Raw genomic sequence first — 15,175 nt, 5'->3', positions numbered from 1 at the left:
CTTGTCTCACTCTTTCTTGGTTCATTTCATTGATCAGGTGAAGCATATCCTGAGGAAGAGTACATAGAAAGCTAACTTTTTGAGATATTGACTGTTTGGAAATGCCTTTATTTAACCTTTATTAATCTTTTAGTTGATGGATGGTTGGTTGAGTATGGATTTTCAGATGAGATTATTTTCTCTTAATTTTAACATCATTGTTTTGTGTTTTTTTTTTTTTTAGCTTCCAGTGTTCCTGTTGAGAAATTGATGCCATTCTAATTGTGTTTCTCTTCTTATTTTACCCTCCCCCCTTCCTGAATCCATCTTTCTTAGAAATTTCAGAATATTTTATCCATGCTATAAAATTTTATGGTCATTTTATGGTTATGGTATAGGTCTTCTCATTCATTTGAAATCTCATAACTTTACTTACGTTTTATATTCATAAGAAAAGAATATTCAGAGGAAAACCTCTTCTGTGTTTTTTCCCATCAGTGAGATATTGAACCTCCTGGATCTATTCTCCATTTTTCTTATCTTTTCTTTCCTCTTTTCATTTTTGTGTTTCCCACCCCCTATCTTTTCGGACTTTTTTGGACTGTATTTTTCAGTTTCTACTGTATTTCGTTCATCCAATACAATGTCTAGCATCTAGAAACATGTTGGGAAATATAGCTCTGAGGGTCAGAGGTCTCAATATCATTGGGGCATACACTGAGTAGATACCCAAGAAGGCATCTGATATACACATTCCTTTATATACCGTGCGATACAATTGGTGTCATCTGTTATTCCTTTGCCCATATCAAATATACAACTAAGATCTTTTAAATGTTTTCATGGGGTCTCTCTTGTGTTCCTTTCCTACTTCTATTGCTCATGCTATACTTCTTGATCACTCCTTGCAGAATTATTTCAACAGTCTTTAAGTTAGATTTTCTCTTCTTTTTCCCTTCATGTGAGAATCATCTTTATTTACTATTTCTATCACCAGAAACTTAAAGAAAAATCACCAAGGAAACAGGGAATAGAGGGCCATAAATTAAGTCTCTGCTACAGCCGTGAGATAGGGCCTCTGGAGATAATCTGAAGAGTAGGAGGCTAACCAAGATAGTATAGTTTTATAGAAATCAAGAGTCCATTTTAAGAAGATAGGAACAAGAAGGAAATAAGAGAGGCGGTCTAAGGAGGGGTATCAAAATTATATGCTATTTGGCAAGCCTACCTTTTGATTGTTTACAATAATTTGGCAAAAGATAGTAGTGTATGGAGTGTTAAATTGGGGAAGTATATTATCATAGGACCTAGAAGGTTGGTGGAGATGGAGTGAGAAGAATGAAACTGGTTTTGAAGTGACAACAGAGTCAAGAGAAGGAGTTAATTTCCCCCCAGCATAGGGAAGATCTATTCATATTTGAAGTCTGTACAAAGGGAGATGTTGTGGGGTGCCTGGCTGGCTCAGTCTGAGGAGGACGTGAGTCTCAGTCTCAGGGTTGTTAGTTCAAGCCCCAGATTGGATGTAGAGATTATTAAAAATAAATAAATAAAAACTTCAAAAGAAAAAAAAAAGCAAAGGGAGATATTGAAAAGGTTATAGAAATAAAGGAAATTGAAGGTTCTGGAGGATTTGGAGATGAAACAACAATAATAGTGGTAGTGCTATGGGCTGAGCAGGGATGAGAATGTCCATAGATGTTTTCCTTTTTGGTTGAAAAGGCAGGAAGATGGAGTTTCTATTAGGTGTTTCTGTTTTCTTGGTATAGTAGTTGATGAGGTCTTGTGTCAAGAAGGAGTGCATGGGAATTGGAGGGGTGGAGAATGTTTGGAATAGTGAGTATTACGGGGTTTGCTAAGGAACCATCTGGGAATGAAAATTACCAAGTGGCAGAAAGGACCCTTTACAAATGTCTTTTATGGAATAGTGATTATTTATATTCTAAAATGAATTTGAAAAACCAATGTAACTTATAATGTTGCTTGAGTTGGCATGAATTTGTATAGTGAGGTCAATTAATTGGTACTTCTGCATACTTTAGCCCTATGACAGTATGTTTAAGAATTTTATGATAAATAGTTTTAAATTATCTTATTCTTTAAGAACAAGTCAAAATAGTTCCTTTAATCACTTTCTGAATAGTATTTAGAATTGTATTGTTAAAATACCATGTAATTATTGTGAAATATTTATCAAATGTTATGTATCTTATGTTATTTTTTTTTCTAATGTGACCTTATTTGCTTATTTAAATATTGCTGTTTTGTGTGCATGTGTGGGTTATTTCTGTAACTAAGCTTAAATTTCCTTGAGAATAGGATCTAGTTTTATACTTCTTTTTTCCCCTCCTCCCATCCTCTGTTACAGAGTTGCATAATTAAATATTATGTTCAGTTAAATGGATGGTAGAATTAACTGGATGGTGTTGTATATATTTTAATTCTTTTTTTTGTATATATTTTAATTCTTAAAAGAAGCTTAATTTTTCCTTTTCACGATTTAATATACATATATATATTTTTTTCCTGATATAGAAAAATCCAGTTACACTCTTAAAGGAATTGTCAGCAATAAAGTCTCGATATCAAACTTTGCATGCACGCTTTAAACCAATTGCTGCAGAGCAGAAAGAGACTAAGAACCGCATTTGTGCTACTGTCAATAAGACTATGACCGTGATACAAGAACTACAAAAACAAACAGACCTGGAGGTAATGGTTTCAATTGACAAGTTGGATTTATAGAGTTTTGTTTTTTTTTTTGTTTTTTTAAAGATTTTATTTATTTGTCAGAGAGAGCACACAAGCAGGGGGAGCAACAGAAGGAGAGGGAGAAACAGACTCCCCACTGAGCAGGGAGCCTGATGCAGGGCTCATCCCAGTACCCTGGGATGATGACCCGAGCAGAAAGCAGACACCCAACCGACTGAGCCACTCAGGCACCCCAATTCAGAGTGTCTTTTTGAAAGATAAATCCCCATTAACTTTTGAGATTCAGCAGTCAGTTTGAACTGTTGCTAGAAATAAGATTTTCTTGATTCCTGAAGTATAACAGCTCTTTTGTTTTAAGATAAGCATGTGGGGGCACCTGGGTGGCTCAGTTGGTTAAGCATCTGACCTTTGTTCAGGTCATAATCTCAGGATCCTGGAATTGAGCCCTGTATCGAGCCCCACATTACATGGGGTCTGCTTGTCTCTCTGCCCCTCCCCCTGCACTTGTGTTCTCTCTCTCCCTTTCTCTCAAATAAATTAATAAAATCCTTTTTAAAAAATTAAAAAAAATAAGCATGTGGACTTGACATGGTTAATAAAGAGGTGTGCTATCTTGGATTATATAGTCATGTTAGAAGAGAAAACTTGCTAATGGTTATTAAATCTACCAGTTTTGTAGTTCCTGTAAGAACTAGTGAACTGAGAAATGTGGAAAGCATCTCTATCAGTGTTTTAGTTTTCTTTTATTAAATTGGGCTGGTGAGCTTGGGTAAGCCTGACTTTCATTCTCTCCCTCCATTCCCCATCCCCTTCTGATTTCATGTGAAAATCCTTGTAATTGTGAGCCTCTATCATTGATTGTGTAAAACTCTTCAGATATGATGGAGTTAAAAAAAACCAATGTGACCTACTGACCTAGGCAGTGTGATCTTAAATAGCCTAGTGAAGGATTTGGTAAAATTTTCATTTACTATTAAGGCAAAGTTGAGGGCTTTCAAAAGAAAAGATAGCGTGTATGTAGCTGGAATCAGAGTAGGGCTTAATCATATGAACGAAAGATGGCCAATAGGTTATTTCTGGTGTCAGCTCTAATCAATTAACTGGTAATAGCTTCTTAGAGTGCTGTATTGAGGAACTGTATCTGGGCATTCCACAAAAGCTATCTGCTATGGGCATGCATACATGATATTTAGATATATATATTTAGAGAGAGAGAGAGCACAAGAAGCGGGAGCGGCAGGCAGAGGGAGAAGCAGACTCCCCGCTGAGCAGGGAGCCTGAAGCAGTGAAGCAGCGTTTGATCCCAGGACCCTAGGATCATGACCTGAGTCAAATGCAGACACTTAACTGACTGAGCCGCCTAAGCACCCGAGCTCAGAGTTTAAAGGACATGTAAGGTAGACCTCATAACGGAAGTATAAAATGAGGTGTATCAGTCATAGGGACAGAACTGTGAGAATACTTAAGAAAGCCAAAGGCTAGATTTAAGTCCAGGCTTCTGAAATTTTCTAAAATAACCAAAAGGGCCTTTAAAATTATTTTGGGAACATGAAGAACAAGAATTGGATAAGCCTATTTAGGGCAAATGGTGCTTTGTTTATGTATAGATGACAGAAAGCAAATAGAAAGTAAAGCTGCTCAGGTATTATCTTGCTATGATCTTTATCAAGGTGCATGGTTTTTCACTTGCAATGATAGAAAATATATTTGAATTGATAATATTCAAAAATAGCACGTGGATTGATAATACTAAAAAATAGGGAGATGAGAACAGAAAAGGAGGTGAAATGAAGGGAATACATATTAATTTCCTTATCTTTTTTAGTTAATATGAAGACATTAAGGTATATTTATTTTTATTTTAGAGAGTGAGAGAGTGTGTGAGCAGGGAAAGGGGCAGAGGGAATGCTGGGCTCCATCCTCCCTCCTCCTGGAAATCATGACCTGAGCCAAAATTGAGTCGGATGCTGAACTGACTAAGCCATCCAGGCACCCTAAGATGTTAAGGTTTGAATATACTTAATTATAAAGCTGACCACCAAAAGACAAAAAAAAAAAAAAAAAAAAAAAAAAAGACCAGGTTTGTTCCAAAATAAAAATTAGCAAAACAAACCCCTAAAACAAAATTCAAAAGGCATTAAAAAAAGAATGGGGTGCCTGGGTGGCACATTCAGTTAAGCATCCAACTCTTGGCTTTGGTTGAGTTTGTGATCCCAGGGTCATGAGACTGAGCTCCCCACCTTGGGCTCTTATTGGTATGTCCCCTCTTAAGATTCTCTACCCCCCCTTGTGCACACACTCTCTCTCTCTCAAAAACAAAAAACAAAGAATGTGTGATATTTCTCTGATGCTCTGAAACATTTTTATTAAGGAAGAAAATTTTCTACAAGCTTTGGATTGGCTAATTCCTGGAAAAATTCTTTGAAAGTTTATGAAATAGATGGTCTGAAATCTCTTGAACAGTTATCACGAAGGGAAACATGGATTCACAGAAAACAAAGTCTTTCCAGAACCATTTCCTGTTTTTGAGATAGAAGAGGGACATTCTGGGGGCGCATGGGTGGCTCAGCCGTTAAGCGTTAAGCGTTAAGCGTCTGCCTTCAGCTTGGGTCACGATCCCAGGGTGCTGGGACCAAGCCCTACATCGGGCTCCCTGCTCAGTGGGAAGCCTGCTTCTCCCTCTCACACTCCCCCTGCATGTGTTCCCTCTCTCACTGTCTCTGTCAAATAAATAAATAAAATCTTAAAAGAAAAAAAAGAGGGACATTCTGTAACAATTTGGGTTGCAGTAAGGCATATAATTGTTTTTCATTTTATCCATGTGAACATTTTTGGTAAATGTTGGCTTAATTAGCCAAACCAGCTGGGCAGCCCAATTGCCTCATGTGGCTATATAAATTAAAATTTAAAGTAATTAAATAAAATTAAAAATTCATTTCTTCATCTACTGATTAGACAGCACAGATACAGAATATTTTCAGTATCACAGAAAGTTCTACTGGACAGTGGTGCTCTAGAGACTATGGTGTGTTCCAGATGGCAGTCTCTCCAGAGATGACCTATATAGTTAGGCAGAGTTGTACCTATTTGATTCTTCATGTTGTACCTCCTTTCCCCATTAACCCTTTGTTTTAGCTAGCGTGTTGGTTAGTGCTACATGGAAGTCCTTTATAATCTTCCTTTTGGCTTTTCTTTGTCCCTGTGCTTTTGCTCCTCCCTGCTTTAGTGGATACTGTCTGCTGGGTTGTTTTCTCAGCGTCTGTTCTCCCTTGCTGCCGAGTAGGATACCGACTTTCTTGAGTAAGTGTGCCATCCCTCACTTGTGCCTGAGGCAAAGTTGGTGCTTTCCTCAGCTTCCTGGGGTTGTATCTGGCAAGAGGAATGGATTTTCCTTTAACTAATGTTGGTTCAGGAATGGCTTTGTAACCTGTATGACGTGTGAGGAGGGAAAGTTTGGAAGTAGGAAGTTAATAGTTTCCTCACTGCTGGGGTGCCTGGGTGGCTCAGTCGTTAAGCGTCTGCCTTTGGCTCAGGGCGTGATCCTGGTGTTCTGGGATCGAGCCCCACATCGGGCTCCCGCTCTGCTGGGAGCCTGCTTCTTCCTCTCCCACTCCCCCTGCTTGTGTTCCCTCTCTCGCTGGCTGTCTCTCTCTGTCAAATAAATAAATAAATAAATAAAAAGAGTTTCCTCACTGCTGAGAGACCCGTGGGAAAAGAAAACTTCTCTTCTTCTAAACATTGTGTATAGATGTGATGCCTAGCACTGCTCAGACCATTTTTCCAATGTCTTGAGAATAAAGCCACCAGCAAGCATATTAGATAAGGGGAAAAAACTGAGTCTTTACATTGAGCTGCTGAATAAGCCAGTCCTGTATTTTTTGTGCAATGATAATAAATTTTCTGTATTTTTTGTGCAATGATAATAAATTTTCTTATTATTTATCCATTTTGAAATGTGTTCCTGTTACTTGCAGCTAAAAATATCTCCATCATCCTTCAAAATTTAGCTCAAGTCTCCACTTTTGAGGAAACTTCCAGACTATTTTGTTCACATTTCTTTTTCAAAATGCTTTTAGAATATGGCATTCAAACGTGACTTCTTTAGTTTTGTTAAATTACAGTCCTTAAACTCTTTGATTTATTGGTCTTATTTCTTCAACTTAATTGCAAGTTCTTTGAAAGCTCAGACATTAAAAGTACCTTGTATATAGATAGCCAAATATCTGTTTTTCCCCTGCCTTCCTAAATTTGTGATCACAGATATAGTATGACGTTATGGAAACAAAAAAGCAGAAGTTAACTAAATTAAACATGTTTTAAAGATTTTGAAATAAAGATTTTGTCATTTGCTTTCTAGCTGTCACCACTGAGTAAAGAAGAGAAAACTGCGGCAGAGCAATTAAAATCTTTCATGTCAGACTTCTGAAGAAATGAACTTGCAAAAGGGAATTCTGATGGAGAAGAGATCCATTCCAGAAAGATATAGGAAGATGTCTTGTTAGCACTTGATGACTAGAGGTGGGGGGATGGAGAAGAAGATTTGATTGGGGTGACTGGATAATGATGGCTTTCACAAGAGAGGGTACTATAAGAAGGGCAGGTATAGGAAGTTTAGCCAAAAGGATGGAATGGGAATAAAGAGATTTAAAAATATATATGCACACACAGTCTTATAATTTCAAGCAAGGAAGTCACATAACTCTATTTGGCATCCGTTTTTGTGTCATTGGGATAACATGGATGTCCTGGCCTATCATGAAAGGATATATGTCCTATCAGTCAGATGTGAATGAGCATGCTTTGGAAATTAAAGGATAGAAAAAATATTTGTATCAATTATATATATATGTATATAATTTTACTTTTGAAAATTTTGATTATAGATAATGGTCACATTATTGATGAGACTGCTAATATATGTGATCTATACTCCTCCACAAAAGCTAACTTCAGTAATTATAATTTGGTTTTTCTGTGATAGCCTCACTTTTTTTTTTTCCTATTCCTTCTTCCTGCTAATGTTGAGCAACATGAACTGTGCTTTCAAATGCTGTTTTAGACTGTCCCTATAGTATATCAGTACTACCTTTGTTCTCCTTTAGCCTGTATTACTGTAATTGTTCATTCTATATGAAAGCTGAGAAACTGAAGTCAGAGGATCACTGGCAACTCCTACTTGCCAGTGTGTGTGTGTGTGTGTGTGTGTATTTCCTTATTCATTTTTAAATATGATTTTTAAATAACTATTGGCAATAAGGTAATCATAGGGACAGATCTTGATACAAAGATGTTAATCACAGGGTTATTTATACTAGCAGTACACACGCATATCTGGCTAATGGCAGGTAAATAGGAAAATAAATCATGGTGTATCCATACAATAAGAGGTGAAGCTGCCAGTTACTTACTACTTTTAATGTTCTGGGAAATGCTGAAGTTATGCTAAATGGGGGGGGAGGGGAAGCAGAGATTGCAGTTTTGTAATTAAGATTGGGCTTTGGAGTCTGAGATGTAAATAGCAGGTTTTAAATTCTAGCTATGTGGGGGCACCTGGGTGGCACAGTGGTTGAGTGTCATCACGCTCGGCGTGATCCCGGCGTTATGGGATCGAGCCCCGCATCAGGCTCTTCTGCTATGAGCCTGCTTCTTCCTCTCCCACTCCCCCTGCTTGTGTTCCCTCTCTCGCTGGCTGTCTCTATCTCTGTCAAATAAATAAATAAAATCTTAAAAAAATAAATAAATAAATTCTAGCTATGTGATCCTGAGCAAATCACTTAACTTCTGTGTGTCAGGATGGCTGGAAGCACAATGAAATGGTAAAGTGTGTGAGTTTGATTAGTAATCCTTCAGTGAATGTTTCTGTATATGTAATAAAAATGAGGCATTGAAAAGACTAGGAAAAATGCTTCAAATGTTAGTTCTGCAGGTTATTGAATTATACTTTCATATAATTAAAAATTTGTTATGAGCATTTTACTTGCCCATTGACAAACTTGTAATAGGTGATAAACAGGGTTGGGAGAGTAGCTTCAGTTGAAATTGTACTGTGTAGTTTGAATATTTAAAGAACAGAACCCCCCCCCCCTTTTTCAAATATCAGAGAAATAAGTCACACTTCAGTAACATTTTCTTCAGTACTTGGGCGGTTAATATTAAGGAAGTCTTTGTCCTGGAATGGCTCTGGGATGTGATGTTGATTAGTGGAATTAAAAAATAGTATCACAAAGAGGTCATAACATGTTCCTGGAGTTTTTCCTCTGTGACTTCCTTCATAGTTGTCTTCTAAATGTTAGTTCTTTCCCTCAGCCCCCTTAAAACTGTTCTCTGTGTACTTCTGTATATATTCATTTGTTTCCCAAGCTTCATTTATTGACTCTTTGTGGGTGATTCCCAAATATAACTTCTTCCATTAGATCTAGATCCATATTTCCAATAAAAATGTCTACCTGAATATTCAAATTGATCATGTCCAGAGTACTTACTGATTTTGTCAATGGCCACTGTTCTGTTACCTGGAATTAAAAAGTTCGCATCCCTTTATCTTCTTAGTCAATAAAATCTTTCTGAAATGTTCATAGTATCCAACCTCCACTTTATCTTCACTCTTACTACCCTAATTTAGGTCTTTTATTTCTCATCTGGGTAATTATTTTCTATGTGACTATAGTGTTTTTATGTCTTAAGTTGTAAGAGAAATTAATTTTAATACAAATTTATTTTAGGAAATTAAAAAATATGTCTATTCTCCAAAGATTATCTGCAGTCTTCTCATATGTTTTTACATATATACAAATTAAAAATAATTTTTTTTACAAAAATAAGCTGATACCATACATTGTACTGCAGCTGCACTTAGGTTTTTTCCCTTGTAAATATATTTTGGATATTTTCATGACACACATCTATTCTTTTGAACAGCTGTAATCCAATATATGGATTAACCATGATTTTTCAATTTTCTTATCGATAGGCATTGATAGGCACTGTATAATAGACAAGTTAGATTTATCCGGGTGGGGGTGGGTTAAGGCAGATAGGTTGGCCCTTAAGGAATTCTGATGGAACAGATCATAGGTTTCCCAACTCCATGTGGTAGCTTAGCATCCCTCCAACTAAATTCTTTTTTGCTTAAGTTAGCCAGAATCTGACTTTGTGGTTTGCAACCAATGACCCCTAATTGTACAGGTTTTCCAGTTTTTCACTAAGAACTACTGCAATAAATTTAAACATCTTTTGGGTTGGGCAAGTATATCTATTAGTACAAGAACTTAGTATTTATCACATGTAGTAATTTGTGTTATTTTTTTCACTTCTCATTACTTTTTTTTTTTTTTAAGATTTTATTTATTGACAGAGACAGCGAGAGAGGGAACACAAGCAGGGGGAGTTGGAGAGGGAGAAGCAGGCTTCTGGCTGATCATCAGGGAGCGCGATGGGGGGCTGGATCCCAGGACCCTGGGATCATGACCTGAGCCAAAGGCAAGCGCTTAACAACTGAGCCACCCAGGTGCCCCTCTCACTACTCTTTGAATCCCAAGTACAATTCTGTGTTCCACAAATAATATTTTTAATTCAGGTAAAATTCACGTAGCAAAATCAACCATTAACCATTATTAAAGTGTACAACTGAGGGCGTTTTAGTACAAATGGTGGCATGCAAACATTACGACCATAAATAATGTCTAGTTAAAGAACTTTTCAGTCACAGATTAATCTTACTAAATTACATTCCTGTCCATGCCTCCCGTAGTAAAAAGGAAATTGTTGCCCACTATAAGAAAGTCCAAATCCTTTGATACTTAAGAACTTCTTTCTAGGTTATTGTTGATTCTTCTTACATATGCACTCTAGATTGGGTTAAGTGTAATAGTTTGCAATAAATCAGAAAGGAAAAATTAAATACAAATTAAGAATTTGATGTAAGCCCTTTTTGTCACACATTCAATTCCTGTAATCTTTAGACCTCCCACGACAGAAAATTGTATAAAGAAGACGCCAACATAGGAAAGCTGAACACATTTCTTGCACTTTCCGTAGCCCCATAGTGACAGCTCACCTCGAGCGGCAAGAGGTGCAGTGTGGAGTGGTGTGGATCTGACCTCTACAGTTTGGTTCCATTCTCCCAACCCTGAGATGAGAAACTATACCGCTCTAAGCTTCACAATCTGGAGCTTTGAGTCAGTGGGGCGGCTCAAAACCTGACAGCCTGGACTTCCTTCCAGGGAAAGAACCACCAGCCACGAATCCTATACACCACGGTTTCTCAAAGGTGCGGGCCACAAGCCACCGGGCCAAATCAGCGAAGACGTTGATTTCGTGGAACAGCACCCTAGAATCACGGAGTCTGAATACCTAAGGGTGTGGCTGCGGAGTCAGCTTGCCACCAGCACTTCAGGTGGTTCCAGTCCTTGGCGCGCTAAAGTTTGAGATCAGTGGAGCGCTGCCCTTCCCGGGGAGTGGGGGTCAATAAAAGTATATCTTCGTTCGGGCAACGCAGACATAAGCGCCAAGCTCTCAGCCGCCTGCGCTACACTGGGGCCAAAGGCACGCGGCCCTGCGGCAACTAGCATCCAAATCTCGTGTGCGCCCCCGCACCGCGGGAACTCAGCGCCCGCCTCTCTCTACTCCGCGCCCCTAACGCTGCGTCCTGCGCGCATGCGCAGCGCGCCTTCCCTAGCCGCCGCGCCTTCAGCTGCCCTGGTTACCGTTGGTGTTTGCGAATTCCCTGCAGCACTTTCTTCGCGGGAGACCAGCGCCGCCGGCCTCTAGCCGCAGTTCTCTAAGCGCGCGCCCGCGTCACGTGGTGCGAGGCTGCCTCGCGGTTGCTGGCGGGCGGCTTAGCGGTGAGGAAGGAGCTGTGGCCACCGCTCGCCTCTCCCACTGCGCCCTAGGGCGGGTGCGCGGATAAATATGGCGAAGTGGGGGTAGCTGGCGCCGAACCCGACGCGATGGGGCGTGCAAGTGGGGCGGTCGTCGGAGCCCCCTGACGTGGACGCCGGGCTGTTCTCGTCGGCGATTTGACCTGGAGACCTCGGGCCGGCGCCCAGTAGGTCCGACCACAGACTCCGCGGGTTGGCGACGTCCCCGCCGAGAGCCGGAGGCAATGGATGAACAGAGCGTGGAGGTGAGGCGGGTTGAGAAGGGTGGTGGTTAGTTTCCCTCCGCCACCCGCTGAGCGTTCTTTATCTGGGGCACCCTGCCTGAGTCTTCCCTCTAGTAGGGCACCCCCACCCCGACGCTGCCGCTGTGGTGAAGGCTGGCTGAGTGCGAAGGACGCCGTGTTCGGTCTGCAGCCCACCAGGTGCCTTGTGTTCTGACCGTTCCCGAAGTCAGGTGGTGCGTCTCCGGGCGTTTTCTGGATGTCTTGGCACCAGTACTCATTCCCAGAGGGTTTTTGCAAACTACAGCCTGGGCAGAGCAAAACTGCAAATTCATTAGACATGCGGTGCGCTCGCTACCCGTTCTTGCGAGTTCATGCGGGGATCCAGAACTCCCTCCAAATGGAATCATTTCCTCCCACCGGTACCTTTTGCAGACTTCTGCCTTTCTTAAATTGAACGAAGATATACTTTTATTGACCTATTTGTGATTTTCCAGAACAAACTATTCTTTTATAATTGACTCTTGTGAGTTGTGATTTCAAGTAGTTGGGATATTTGCATAAAGGCCAGGAACATAAAGAATGCTTGTTGGACGTAATTATTTAATAATTGTCAAATTTTGAACCTTCTTGATACTGAATCCTTGCTCCTTGGTAAGCGGCAACTATATTATTGGGCACTGTACTTGAAAGTAGTTCACGAGTGGTTATTGTCCATCCCCCGCCAGCGTCTGCATCTCACAGGTTCTTTCTTGTTCTGCAGAGTCATGATTAGACTCATGAATAATTTTCTCCTTAATTCCTCGTGCGAAAGTGTTATAAAGGTTTTGTAACGTCGTCTTGGTTTAGGAGCGTTTAATTCTCTTGGGATGTAGTAAAAATAAATGTGAGTATGGTAAAAATAAACTGGAAATATACAATAACCTACATTTAATTGTTTTCTTGTCAGTTACTTCCTAAATGGATTCATCTGAGGCTTGCAAAGAACACTGTTTCTTCTATTTACCTAATTTTTTCTTCTTCGCAAAGCCTTCATGGGGCTACCACTAAAATTCTCAATAGGGGCAGAATCTCAGGCTCAAATAAGCTAATTGGTTGGAGCATCATGGCAGAAACCCGGATTTCTGGATTCTGAATTAGTTTCCCTCCTGGTGAAAGTATACTACCATTAGGATATGTATCTTTTCTAAACTTTTTTTGTTTTTTTTCAAATTTTAAAAACAATTCACCCCCCTTGGGGAAATTGCAGGACAAGTAAAAAGTTTATGTTGTTCACTCAATCATATAGTCCGCCTTTTCTTTTCTTTCTTTCTTTCTTTTTTTTTTTTTTTAAGATTTTATTTATTTGAGAGAGAGAGAGAGCGCAGACAGAAGCAAGGGGGAGCGGAGGGAGAGGGAAAAGCAGGCTCCCGGCTGAGCAGGGAGCCTAGTGCAGGGCTAGATCCCAGGACTCTGGGATCATGACCTGAGCCAAAGGCAGAAGCTTAACAGACTGAGCCACCCAGGTGCCCCCACCTTTATTTTTTTACTGTTATACATCATAAGCATTTTTTCTGTATCAAATAATTCAAGAAGTATTTCTAGAGACTTATAATCTATGTTAAATGTTAATTTTTTTTGTTGTTAACTGTCATTTAATATTTTGAAATTTGGGCTACAGCTGCATTCTTGGCATTATAATTTATGCCTTAGTGGAAATATTTGTGCATAAGTCTGTGTTTGCATTTCATGTCCTTTCCTTAACCATTGTGAAGCTTAGAAAAGAGAAAGCACTTTTTCCAAGGGATGTCTTGAGGCACCCTGGACCTTGACCAACCCAAGTACTAATGTGGAATTTATTAGAACAGATGATAACAGCTCAAAATAAATGTAAATGTTGAGGGAATAACTTTAAGCATGCTTTTTACTTTTGATTCAGTAATCTAATTCTGGTGAACCTTACATCTTTTATTTTCAGAGCATTGCCGAGGTTTTCCGATGTTTCATTTGTATGGAGAAATTGCGGGATGCACGCCTGTGTCCTCATTGCTCTAAGCTTTGTTGTTTCAGCTGTATCAGGGTAAGTTGTATTTCTTTTTACATGCTCTTAGAATATATATGACATGTTGTGAAAATTAACCATTTTCTTTATCTTTTTCATATTTTACATTCCGTGCCCTTTTTAAAAAATGTCTTAAATGAATGTTCCTTAATAGGGAGACCATCAGTATATACTACTTAGTACTATGGAGGTGAATAATCATCAAGTGATAACTGCCATGAAATGTCTAGAAATCAAAACTCACCGTAATTTTTTTAAAGACTTTATTTATTTATTTATTTGAGACAGAGTGAGTGAGAGCACACAAGCAGGGAGAGGGGCAGAGGGAGAGGGAGAAGCAGACTCCCCTCTGAGCAGGGAGCCCAATATGGGCTCAATCCCATGACCCTGGGATTATGACCTGAGATGAAGGCAGTCGCTTAACCGGCTGAAACACCCAGGCACCCCAAAACCCACTGTAATTTTAGTATATTTACATTATTAAATAATTTAACAAGTACTTGTAAAGTGGTTGCCTGCGTTGTATTTGGGGTTGAGGAATTCTAAGGTTAATGATGAAGTGCTTGCCCTGAAGGTGCTTAAATCTAAGTGAGAGAATGGACTCTGTTGATATTGAAGAAGGTATAGTGTATAAAGAGGCACTAACAAACTTCTGTGAGACTCAGAGGAGGGAGAATTTATGCTGTTTGATGGGTATGATGAAGAAAAAGCTAGTAATGGGTTCAGAGGCTAAGATGAGAATCCTATAATCTTATAGATACAAGAGACTTTAGAGATTAATATAATCCAATGGATTTGAAACTGAATGTAGGTGAGCCCCTCAACCAAAATTGTGAGGAAGCCTAAGATGTAAAACAGAAGAATTTATTTTGGTGTGTTGCGGGGGAGAGGGGGTGCGGGGCGGAGGATTCAATAGCACATGTGTAGATCACAGTTGAAACCTTTCCTGCCCACATTACTCTTAGTAGGTTATGTCCTTTACTGAGAACATCAGAGCCATCTAACATGCTTTTCACCTCAAAATTTCTCTGTGGTTCCTTATTCCTGCCTAAGGAAGATAAATATCCCTTTGTCAAGAGTAATATCTGGAAGACTTAAATCATTTGCTTCCAGTCACACAGCTAGCAAATAACAGAGCTGGATTTGAATCCAGGAAGTTTGGCTCTAGAGCCTGTCTTCTTTGATACCACACTATGTGCAGAAAACCTAGGTTTACATATCATCCTAGTTCTCCCACTCATAAACTGAGAAACTCAGTCTTTATTAGCCTTGTTTCCTCAGTCATAGAATGAGGTAACAAGATTTACCTCACAGGATGGTGGTAGCATTAAATGAGATAAGTTGGT

The 15,175-nt window shown here is 39.4% G+C and overlaps 2 protein-coding genes across 11 annotated transcripts in view; both read left to right on the top strand.

The window, feature by feature from the left end:
- The window catches only part of SKA2 (spindle and kinetochore associated complex subunit 2), a 32,637-nt gene extending 23,376 nt beyond the window's left edge, over nt 1-9,261 (top strand). Inside the window, exons 3-4 of the mRNA XM_026517462.4 lie at nt 2,512-2,688; nt 7,046-9,261. Coding sequence (XP_026373247.1) covers nt 2,512-2,688; nt 7,046-7,114 — 246 coding nt within the window. The 3' untranslated portion in view covers nt 7,115-9,261. The remainder of the gene's footprint in view (nt 1-2,511; nt 2,689-7,045) is intronic.
- Nucleotides 9,262-11,346: 2,085 nt separating this feature from the next.
- TRIM37 (tripartite motif containing 37) overlaps nt 11,347-15,175 on the top strand; it is a 151,441-nt gene continuing 147,612 nt past the window's right edge. For 4 of the 10 annotated variants that reach the window (XR_006411500.3, XM_026517456.4, XM_048223781.2 and 1 more), the window contains exons 1-2: nt 11,349-11,812; nt 13,746-13,847. Coding sequence is in view for 9 of the 10 variants with exons in the window: in XM_026517456.4 (XP_026373241.1) it covers nt 11,792-11,812; nt 13,746-13,847 (123 nt within the window). In the remaining variant the exon portion in view is untranslated. Of the gene's footprint in view, nt 11,813-13,745; nt 13,848-15,175 lie in introns of all 10 variants that reach the window. The other 6 variants (XM_044390692.3, XM_048223791.2, XM_048223786.2 and 3 more) reach the window with 3 other exon arrangements.

This window comes from Ursus arctos, unplaced genomic scaffold (assembly GCF_023065955.2).
Source record: "Ursus arctos isolate Adak ecotype North America unplaced genomic scaffold, UrsArc2.0 scaffold_24, whole genome shotgun sequence".
Classification (NCBI taxonomy): Eukaryota; Metazoa; Chordata; class Mammalia; order Carnivora; family Ursidae; genus Ursus; species Ursus arctos.
Note: the sequence above shows the minus strand (reverse complement) of the source record. Positions and strands in the feature narration are given on the sequence as shown.